This window comes from Artibeus jamaicensis, unplaced genomic scaffold, assembly GCF_021234435.1.
Source record: "Artibeus jamaicensis isolate MK-2021 breed Jamaican fruit bat unplaced genomic scaffold, CSHL_Jam_final contig_2259, whole genome shotgun sequence".
NCBI lineage: Eukaryota > Metazoa > Chordata > Mammalia > Chiroptera > Phyllostomidae > Artibeus > Artibeus jamaicensis.
Window position 1 is genome coordinate 9,088,199 of NW_026521468.1, and position 11,039 is coordinate 9,099,237.

An 11,039-nucleotide genomic window follows, 5' to 3' on the forward strand; every position below is an offset into this window, starting at 1 on the left:
ATTCCCAGTCCGGGCACAGGCCTGGGTTACAGGGCCCACCCCCAGTGGGGGCGAGAGAGGCAGCCAATCACTGATTGTCTCCCTGCCCTCCCTTCTCTCTCTAAACATAAACACATGGTTTTCTTAAAGCAAAGTCCGTGTAAGTGTGAACCACCGGCACGCACATTGCCCGCTCCCGCCACCTCACTGCTGGGTGCGGGGCACTGACACAGCCGTGCTTGTGGCTGGGTGTCCACCTCCCTCACGGTGTCACGGGGAGAGTGGGGCCGTGGGGGCGCTGTTGGTGGGCAGCGGACAAAGTGCACTTGTTAAGTCGAGAAGAGGTGGCCGCAGGAGCTCCTCCTCTACAACCCCGTCTTGTTTTTGGCCACACAGAAGTGCGCCGGCCTCTCCGAACCACGCCGGAGTGCTGTCCGCTCACTCCAGTGGCGCCCAGACCCCCGAGAGCCTGTCCCGGGAAGGCTCGCCGGCCCCCCTGGAGCCGGAGCCCGGCACCGTGCAGCCCAAGCTGGCTGTCATCCAGGAGGCGCGGTCGGCCCAGAGTGCACCAGGTGAGGCGTCGCGGGCAGGCCCGGGGGGTGGGGGGGGTGGGTGGGAGGGGCTTCGGTTGCTCTGTGCCTCGTACCTCACGCGTGGTGCCCAGGGGCAGAGTGTGGTTCTCCCAGCTCCGAGAAACTAACAGCACGGTGGTTTAAAAAGAACCCGAGTTCCGGTGTGTGACGCTGTATGGGTACCTGAGACAATTTCGAATTAACCTGCTTCTTAGTTGCGTCATCGTGTGAAAGTCGTATGAAAAGGGCCCCCGCTGGTGTGGCTCAGTGGATTGAGCGCCGGCCTCTGCATTGGAGTCTCCTGCTCAGTTCCCAGGCGGGGCACAGGCCTGGGTTGTGGGCCAGGTCCCCAGTGGGGGGCGCATGAGAGGCAGCCACACATCGATGTTTCTCTCTCCTTCTTCCCATTTCTTCTCTCTAAACATAGGTTAATAAAATCTTTTTAAAAAATTGAAATAATCTCCCCCCAAAGAAATAATAAATAGGACATTGATTAGCAGCAAAAAACATTTATTTAGTGATTGGTGAACGTTATAAAGCCAGTGCAGGTGAAAAACGTGTGTCTTGGAAGTTTAAAGAACAGAGTGCGGAGTGTGTCGAACCGATGGCACCCGGGTTCCCCGCTGGTCGGCGGGACGGGCGTCTGGCTGCGTGGGGTTCCGGGCCCGCCCTGGGCCAGCCCCTGCCTCCACGGCCTCCTGATGCTGCGGCCCGAACCGCAGAGCAGGGGATATGGGAGGTCTGCCCTCAGCCACCCCCGTCCCGAACGTCCCAGTCCCCTGGCCCTGCCGGAGCTGATGGCATGAGCCCCGGGAGCAGGGCCTCGCCAGGCCGAGCAGGCAGCTTCCCCCCACCACGCCCATGTCTGTGTCCCTTCCCGAGAGAGGGGATGATGGGGGAGCTGTTAGGAGACACGTGACCGGTGCAGACCTTAGGTGGCTGGCGTTGGGGTCTGTGAACAAGCGGCCCCGTTCAGTCCCTGCGTGTCTGTCCTTGTGATGGGCCCAGGGGACGGGCCACCCTGGCTTGTGCCCCACTCTGTGTGTTGTCGGCCATCAGGGACAGCCTGGGGGAGCCAGTCAGGTGTGGAGGGACCCGGGACAGCGGCCTCACTGCTGCCCCATTGCTCCGCAGGCTCCCCGCTGTCCAGTCAGCCCGTGCTCATTGCCGTGCAGCGGCAGCTGCCCCCGACCATCAAGCCCGTGACCTACACAGTTGCCGCTGCTGCGCCCGCCCCGGCCTCGCAGCCGCCCGTGGTGCAGACAGTGCACGTCGTCCACCAGATCCCGGCCATGACCGTCACCAGTGTTGCCGGGCAGGCCGTGGTTGCGCAGGCTGCCGTGCTGGCCCCCCCGAAGGCAGAGCCGCAGGAGAACGGTGATCACCGGGAGGTGAAAGGTGAGCCAGCACCTCCCTGCTGGGGCGCCCTGTGGGCAGGGGCAGCTGGCCAGCCCAGGCGGGGCCCCCTGAGCCGGTGGGGCCCCCTGAGCTTCTTCCTCTGCGTTTCAGTGAAAGTGGAGCCTGTCCCTGCCGTGAGCCGGGTCGTCCAGGCGGCGCAGGGCGGCCCGGTGCAGACGGTCACCATCGCGCAGCACACGCCGCTGGGCCCGCACCAGCTGCCGATCCAGACGGTCACGCAGAACGGGGCGCATGCAGTGCCAGTCCCTGCCGCTCACAGCCAAGGCGGCGGCGGTGAGTGGGCGGTGGCCACCACCCATTGCTTCTGGGGGCGGGTTGAGGGTTTTGGTCCTGGCAGTTAGGAGTTTTGTCTGAGGACACCCAGGACGCGCTCGTGGGTGTTGACTCTTGGGGTCCCTGTGGAGGGGCTGTCCGACGAGAGGGGTGTTTGCGAAAACCTGGAGAGTGGGGGCTCCCGCTCTCTGTGAGTCCCTTGGCCAGGAAGATACCTGGGGCTCCGGTGGTGGGGTCCCCGGAGGGGCCTGGCATGGGAGGGGGTGGCCCTGTGTGCGTGGGCGGCGCCACCCCAGCGCCTGGACCGGACGCAGACAAGTAGAGCAGACCAGACAGACCGAGGGAGTTTGTCTCCGGGATGCGAGGCGCAGGTGCCTGGCGTTTCCATCGACGGGACTGTTGTCTTGGTTTCCTTCCTGGTTGTCCGCTGCCTGGTGGCCCAGCAGGCTCGTGCAGCAGGCGCGTGTGTGGATCTGAGGCCCAGCAGCCTCTGCACTGGTCCGTAGCCGGGAGCAGTGTCTGCCAGGCGGTGTTCGGGCCTGTGCCAGCGGGAACATGCAGTGTGGCTGCAGCAGGAGTGGCCAGCGCCTTGGTCTCGGGAAGAGGCCCAGGCTTGCCCTGCCGAGGCTGGTGCTGGCTGTGGGGTGTTGCCCGTGGGCTTCGGGGAGCCCAGGAGCTGCCTTCCTGCACCTGCTCAGCTGCGAAGTTTCATCTCGAAAGGGGCCGAGTGATCAGCGCTGCCCTGTGCTGAGATGACCGTGAGGCCTCCCCTTTGTTCCCTGAGCTCCTGACGCACCCCCCCTTGCTGTGGTGAGGGGCCGTTAGAGTGAGGTTCAGCGTCCTCTGCCCAAACTTGGTTGGGGACGTTCGTGTCTGTTTCCGTGTGTGTGGGGGTGTTGGGTGACAGTTGTGTCGCAGTGAGTGTCCCGCTGCCCAGAAAACCCAGCCTTGCTCTGGCCCCGCCGTGCGCGGTCTGGTTGGAAGGGCTCGGTCGGACCCTGCTGGGACTTGGCCCGAGGCTGTCGTGGAGCAGGGTCCTGGAGGTGCGGTTGTCAGTGGTCGCCCTGTGCAGGCTCGTCTTTCTCCTGGGAGAGCCCCACCGGGCCCTCCCCCGCCCCGGGGGTGTGCCTCCTTAATGGAAGTCACCTCTTCAAAGTGACAGAAAGACGGCAGCTGTGGGTAGAGCTGACCCGCAGCGTGGATGCGCCGGGCAGCAGGGCGGCCGCAGGGAGAAGCTGGGCCTCTGGGCACAGTGGGGGGTCTCCCGGGTCTGACTCACCATCTCTCCGCAGCGGCGGCCAGTCCTCTGCACATGCTGGCAACGCACGCCTCCGCGTCTGCCTCCCTGCCCACAAAGCGCCAGAATGGCGACCCCTCGGAGCAGCCGGAGCTGAAGCGGGTCAAGACCGAGGACGGCGAGAGCATCGTCATCGCCCTGAGTGTGGACACGCCCCCGGCAACAGTGAGGGAGAAGGGCCTCCAGAACTAGCGGCCGGGAGGGCTCGCCTGCTCTCCCGTCAACTCTGGTGCCAAAAGGAGACACTGCTCCTGCCGCTGGGGGGGCAGAGGGCCAACCGCAGGACCTGACGTCAGCGCTGCAAACAAAACCCAGGTGGCCTTACGACTCCTGCAGACGGAAGTCACCCCTGAACTCGAAAACCGTGCGGCCTGGTTCCGGCAGCGCCCCGCCCGGCGCATCTTTTAACTCCGAGCAGAGACTTTCCGTCCTTCCGAGTGAGGAGGGCGCCTGGTGCGAGCGGGGCCGGGGCGGGCCCTCCACTCGGGGACGTGCAGGGGCCGCCCCGCCACCCGAGGACCCGAGGGGCTGGCAGGCGAGACAGTATTTTGTTGTTCATGTGGAATTAGAGTATTTTGAGTACTTTCTTTCTTTACGAAATGACGGGGTCTGCGACATTTCGGAGCACTCCAGCTCCCCTCGGGAGGTTTGGATCACTGGCCTGTGGCGCAGATCTCACGGGAGAAGAGAAGCCACGTAGTTCTGGCTGCTTCCAGCCTGTGCAAGGATCTGCTTGTCTGGCTCAAGTTCCGGAGGAGCCACGTGGTGACAGCTGCTGATGAATTGACAGCTCCACGTGGGCGGGCCGGGGCCGCCGCGGGCCTCGCGGACGGACTGCGGACTCGCGGGCTGCACTTAACTGTGTCTCTTGCTCTGTTGTTTGTTCTGTGTGTTGGCCTGGTCCCTGGTCCATTTTCCACTCTCAGTAAAGCGAGTCTCCTGAGTGTTGTGTGTTTAAAATGACGGAACTATTCCTGCTTCGTCTGGGGAACCAGTTCGGTCTGTGATCACACACCCTTCCAAACAGGTGTCTCAGGCCCCTCAGTGGCACATTTGCTATTTTAGGTGCCGTCACCACTCGGCCTGGTCCACCCAGCTGTCTGCCCGGCAGCTGCGCTCACCCAGGAGCAGCTGCGGGGGCCCCGAGCGGAACCGCGGGTGCATCAGGGGTCGGGCGGGGAAGGCCCTGGGGTCGTGCACTGGGGACGTCCAGGTGGTTTCCCGATTTGTAACAGCACATTCCCCTCAACCTGTCGGGGCTGAACCCACCGCTGAGACCGACTTCCCTCCCACAGACAGTGACAGCGAGAGGGAAGGGGACAAGGGGGAGGTGGGGGCGCCCCCAGGGCCACGGCCCAGATCCTCCGGGAGAAAACCACTCGCCCTTCCGGAGGGTCCCGGGTCTGGGCTGCGCAGCCGTGCAAATAGAACGAGGGCTCTGGCCTTATTGTGAATTTTTAAATGTCATCACCGTAACGTTATTTATTTAAATGTAGTTATTTTGGTATTTAATTTTTTTTAAAGAGAGGAAAGAACCCTGTATTTTCCTGGTGGGATGAAACGGCTCAGAATGGTATATTTAGGCAACTTTAAAACATTATTTACCTGAAGACCAAATATGATGACTGTTCTAAGTATTGTGTGTCCATCCGAAGTGTGGAGCTGTCGCAATGTCACTGCAGATGATGCGCGTTGAAAATTATGAAGTTACTGCCCAGCAGCTGGATTTATAACTCAGCCATTTAAAAAATAAAACAGAACCACCAAGTGCGTGAGCCCGCGTGTGTGACAGACGCAAGTGTGGGCGGGGCTCCCGGGCAGCAGCCCCGCCTCCCGGGCGCTGCACCAGAGCGCGCCTTGCATTTGCAAATCCACCGACGTTGGTGATTTGCAACGCGATGCTCTGCTGACAGTGCCCTGTGCGTGTGGGTGAGGTCACCGCTCTGAGGGCCGGGCGCAAGGACACGTGGGTACAGCGGCGTGCCGGCCGCTATCCGGGAAGACTCGCAGCCTTTCCCTGTGTCAGCCTGTCCCGTTGCGTGATCATTTTAGCCCAAAACGTACACCGTCAGGGGCTGGAGGGGCTTGGGCTGGGTGGTAGGTGAGTGCGTGGTGCTCAGATTGCAGGGCGAGGAGTGTTTGCTGCCAGGTGGTGAGGGTGGGCTCTTTCCGGGACCAGAGCACGCTTTCCTCGCGTGGCTCCTTGATCAGCATGTAGCACTAGGGGTATTAAGGGGAAAGCCAGAAGACGCATGAATTAGCTATCATATTCCAAGCAAGTTTGGTTTTTTTTAAAGATTTTTATATTTTATTTTTAGAGCAAGGGAAACATCAATATGTGGGTGCCTCTCGCACGCCCCCTTCTGGTGATCTGGCCCACAACCCAGATGGGTTTAATGCCCTGACTGGGAATCGAACCTGTGACCCTTTGGTTCGCAGGCCTGCACTCAATCCAACTGAGCCACACCAGTGGCCCTAGCCAGTTTTTTTTCAGTTTAGTTCTGAATTCCCAAGAGCCCTTAATACACCAGGAGCCACCAAGCTGCTTCCCAGCTGCCCTGCTGGAGGCCCCGGGTGACGGGGCACCTGTGCACAGGCAGATCCTGCACATCTTCTTTTAGGAAGTTTCTGAGGGACTAGAAACTTCATTTCTGCAGCTTTGCCTTGAACCAAACGAAAACACAAAAGGGAAACCTGTGACCTGCGCAGTGCAGAGCGTTCCCAGGTGTCTGCAGTTGGGACTGAGCTCCCTCTGCGCGGTTGAGGCCCCAGGGCACCGTGAGCGCCTCCAGTGCCACGCCCTTGAGTGTCCTCCAGGACAGAGCGGGCAGGCGCCGCGGGTGGGGCCACATCAGGACCCGGGATTTCCCTGCCGCGCGACCCTGGAGGTAAGGGACAGTCTTCGGGTCCTGACGCTGTTAGTCCAGGAAGTGTCGTGGTGATCCGCGTGCAGGTTCGAAATTCTAGAAGTGCCGATTTCCTGACGTCCAGTAAAACGCGTGCACCGCTTTTAGTGGAGCGCGTGTTGTCTGCCGTCTGGCAGCTTCCGCAGGCGCTTCCTCCCCCGGCTCGCGCAGGCCCCGCCGCATATGTGCGGAGCGGCGGCGCCGGGGTTTGCACGGGAGGGAGGCAGGGGTCCAGCTGAGGTCATAGCCGTGAGTCAAGGTCCCTGTGAACGCCCGGAAATGGTGTCAGCCTAGAGAGGCGTGTGGCCACGTGGTGCCCAGCCTGGATGCTGGCCAGCTGGCCACTACAGAAAGTCCACAGGGCGTCTGCCATCCGCGTCTGTCGTGGGAGGCCCGAGAGCGCCACCCAGCTCCACTTCCAGGGTGTGAGCGGGAAGGTGTCCCGCAAAATGTGGCGTGAAGTCCCTCTTGGGGCGCTGAGTGAAGGAAGCTGAAGTTGAGCGACTAAGGACAGAGTTCAGAGACAGTTCGGTAGCAGAAACAATTGCTCGTCATGTCCAGAGGCTGTTTCTCCCGAAGAAAGCATTCACCATGGCGTTTGCCAGGCGTTCTCCATGTGGAATTAATCGTGTTGTGTCAGTCGGTGCTTTAAGGTGCATTACGGTCTTGCCCTGGTTGGGTGGCTCGGTCGGATAAGAGTGTCGTCCTGGTGCGCCAAGGTTGTGGGTTCAGTCCGCACTCAGGACACATACAAAGGAAGAATCAACCAACTGCCCTGGCTGGTGTGGCTCAGTGGACTGAGTCCTGGCCTGCGAACCAGAGGGTCGCTGGTTCAGTTCCCGGTCAGGGCACGTGCCTGGGCTGTGGGCCAGGTCCCTGGTGGGAGGCGCATGAAAGGCAACCGCACACTGATGTTTTCTCTCTCTCTCCCCCCCTCCCTTCCCCTCTCTCTAAAAAATAAAATCTTTTTTTAAAGAATCAGCCAATGAATTAATAAATAAATGGAACAACAGATCAATGTTTCTCCTTCCCCTCTCTAAAATTAGTTAAAATTAAAAAATTTTTAATAAAGTGCAGTATGATCTTAACCTCCCCTTCTCTCCGGAGATGCTGGTCTGGTAACTTCATTTGGTTCATTAGGTTCACCTTGTTGAAGAAACAGATGGCCCTGTCCCGCAGGGTCCCCACCTTCACCCACACGGAGGGCGTGGCGGGGAGGCCTTCCCGCAGACCAGGCAGTTCAGCGAGTCCGTCAGGAGGCCGCCCTGTCGGCACGACCAGACACCCTGCAGTGACCACGTGGTCCGTTCTGCACTCCTGGGGCAGGCGCAGAGGACCCTCCGGCCCATGGGCTCGAACTGCTGCTGCCGTCCGGCACTTCCCCTGGGCTCTGCAGTGACCTCAATGCACGCTGGATGGATGTGCCGGCCACCGCGCCCCTCTGGGGTCATGTCCACAGCAATAGGAGAACCAGGTTTTCACAGGGGCCTCAGTGGCCTCTGGTGAGGTGACTGACCCTGTACTAATGTCCTGATTTCGGAAATGTCCTCAGGTTCCTGTGGTGCAACAAGCGCCTCCCCCTGGGGTCACAGCCAACTGCCACCAGTACCGATAAACAAAGCCCCTGTCTCGGTGCCCAAGAACGACAGCAGCAGACAGCTCGGGGCAGAGGGATTAGAAGTGAGCAGCCAGCCCTGGTCCACGTGACTTGCTTGGTTGGGTGTCGCCTTGCACCGCACCCAGATGGTTGGTTGCGGGTTCGTCCTCAGGGCGTATGGGGGGGGCAACCGATTGGTATTTCCATCTCCCCGCCCCTCACCGTCTCTAATATCAATAAGTATAACATACCCCAATGCGAGCAACAAATGTCGGAAGCCTTCAGGAGTTTATGACGGAACTTTATTGGCCAAAGTTTCAAAGTTTTACCTGTGCAGGGGCGAACTCTCAGGGTGTCCGGAGACACAGTGCCAAAATGGCTGCAGATGAGAGTCGCGCCTGGTGCTTACAGCCTGGGGTTTTTATTGGGGTGAGCAAGCAAGTAAACACAGAAGCAGACGTAGCTGTTAGCAACTGGCTATCTCGAGAGGACACACATGGCTATGTTCTCTGCTTGCAACAATGGATACTTTTCTGCAAAGACAAGGTCATGCACAAGGCGGTTTATCTTGTTCAGCACTCTTTGTACTTTCTGTACTTTCTATCTTCCTTGCTGAGACAGTCTGGAGCCTGCCTCAGGTTCCTTTTGGCTACTTTTATCTAATTCCAGCCCTAACATAAGCACGTCTTCTGGTGAGGATTTCTTAAGAAGTGGAAGCAGCAGCAACACGGTGACTGCCCCTGGGTTTGGTTTCCTGCTGTGTGACAGGGCAGAAGCTCCGGGACAGCCCACGTGTCAGAACTGCACATCAGGAATGGGCCCGAGAAAGTGCCCCCCGATTCTGGCCAGAGTTCTGGGAGTGGCCCCGTGGCAGACCCTGGGGTCACACAGCTGTGTGGAGCCGGGGCCCGGGCCTCGGAGAGTGGCCCGCCCTGAGAGGAGGAATCGGAGAGGGGCAGCTGTCCCCGAGGTGCACAGAGGGTCCTTCCTCACACCACCATGGCCCCACGCTAGACTTGGTCACAGGGCCAGGAAGAGGGGACCCTGAGAGACGGGAAATGTGGGGCAGGTCACAGCAGATGCATAGTCAGAGGACGCTCCCCTAGGGCTGGACACACCAGCCTGGGGCCTCACTGGGACAGCCACTGGCAGAGGGCACCCGCGTGGGCACGAGGCAGTGCACAGGCTGGGGAAGAGGGCCACCGCCCTGCAGTGGATCCCAGCCAGACTATTCACCTGCTTTAAAAAGTCGACATTTTCTAGGTTCTAGTAGGACTCCGTCTCCCAATACACAAGATGTCCAGAATATAATCCAAAATTACTTAATCTATAAATTTCCAGGAAAATGTCTCAAAGGACATGGAAGTCAACATGTGCTAGAATAATGAGAAATACACCTGAGCTTACTAGTGCTCTGACCATTACAACCACCCTGTACGGGGCGAATGCTCTTAAAACGAACCAGAAGTTAGAGAAGTTAAAAATCACCGAAATGAAAACTTCAGTGAGCGAACAGAAAAACGTTCAGGCAGGGAAACAAGCAAAGCCTCAGGGCCTTTGAGACAACAGAACAAGATCGAATACGTGTGTGGATGGACTTCCAGCCGAAGGAGAAAGGCCCTGGTTTAAAAATAAGTTTACAAAGACATAATGGTTGAAAACACCTCCAATTTGGTGAAAGGTGAACTTAAAAGATGCACAGAGGCCAGCGGACCACAAGCAGGATGGACGCAGAGAAGACAGTGTCAAGCTGCACACCTTTGACCACAGAAACGGGTTTTTTACCAATGGGCGGGACTTACCCAGGCCAGTCGGCTGCAGGGACTGGCTGTGACCACCGACCACCACCCTCTGCTCTTTGTGGAGGATCAGCTGTGCGCGGGCGGGTGCTGGTGCTCCGACGTGGTCTGCAGCTGGCCCCTGGGTGGCGCAGGCCAAGGTCAGCCCCCACCTGTGTTCTGCCCCGGGTCCGCTCTACCTGAGCCGTAAAGCAGCCTGAGATGGCTGCTGCTGGTGCCGGGCCTGGGGCTCGCTGAGGCCAGCTGCTGCTTGTTGGGTAAGATGTAGGAAACTGTGAGGCGGGAGCCTGCCAGTCATTCTAAGGGAAAGCTGCAGTTACCAGCTGTAAGTTGGGTGGGACTCAGCGTCAGGGGGTCTCCAGGGCGAGGCAAACCGCATTAGCCGGGTAGATGGAGGCTCGGGTACCGCAGCCGCTCTGGCTCTGCCCGCGTCTGGGAGACAGCCGTCGTCCAGCTCCGGCCTTGTTGCCAGACACTTCAGTTCCTCCCCAAATGCCACTGGTGCCTTTCAAGCTGCTGCCCCAGTGCTGGAGCTAAGAGGGCGTGAGTCTGAGTAAGTTCATGTGTTGCGGTTCTTTCAGAGGGGGGCGGTCAAACTCATTTTCACCGGCGGCCACATCAGTCTCACGGTTGCCTTCAAAGGGCCGAACGTGACTTTAGGACGGTATCAGTGTAACTGCTCCTTAACCAGGGGCAAGGAGCTCGGCGCCGCCGCCGGGTAGAAACAAGGTGTGGAGCAGATCAAACCAGGTGGGGCCAGACTGTCCGCCTCCTGTGTTTTGGAGGGAACTGCTTGGGGCTCCAGCAGTTTTTTGTACTGAGTCAGTGTCCGCCGGTTTTCGCACCCAGAAGTTGTGGGGACTTACCTCCCTGGCACTGGTGCCCTGAGCTCTGGGGCCTGGTGTGGGGCTGGCACTTCCGAGATATTCCTCCCGCCCAGCTGTTTTCTAGTGTCCAAGTGCAGCTGTTCCCGTCTTTACCCCTCCTCGCTCCCTGACCCATCCTCACCTTCCACCCTTTTGGCTTTGTCCCTGTGCCCTTTTTAAAAATACATACTTTACCGATTATGCTGTCGTAGTTGCCCCATTTCCCCCCCTTTACTCCCCTCCACCCTGAACCTCCCTCCCACTAGCATGCCCCCCACTTAGTTCATGTCCGTAGGTCGTACATACAAGTTCTTTGGCTTCTCTATTTCCT

The 11,039-nt window shown here is 59.3% G+C and overlaps 1 protein-coding gene across 2 annotated transcripts in view; it reads left to right on the forward strand.

Annotated features, from left to right (window-relative positions):
* The window catches only part of FOXK2 (forkhead box K2), a 28,051-nt gene extending 23,567 nt beyond the window's left edge, over positions 1-4,484 (forward strand). The window contains exons 6-9 of one of the 2 annotated variants that reach the window (XM_053660678.1): positions 376-551; positions 1,686-1,949; positions 2,061-2,243; positions 2,690-3,527. In XM_053660678.1, the coding sequence (XP_053516653.1) occupies positions 376-551; positions 1,686-1,949; positions 2,061-2,243; positions 2,690-2,994 (928 nt within the window). In that variant the 3' untranslated portion in view covers positions 2,995-3,527. The other variant, XM_037157898.2, reaches the window with a different exon arrangement.
* Positions 4,485-11,039: the final 6,555 nt, after the last annotated feature.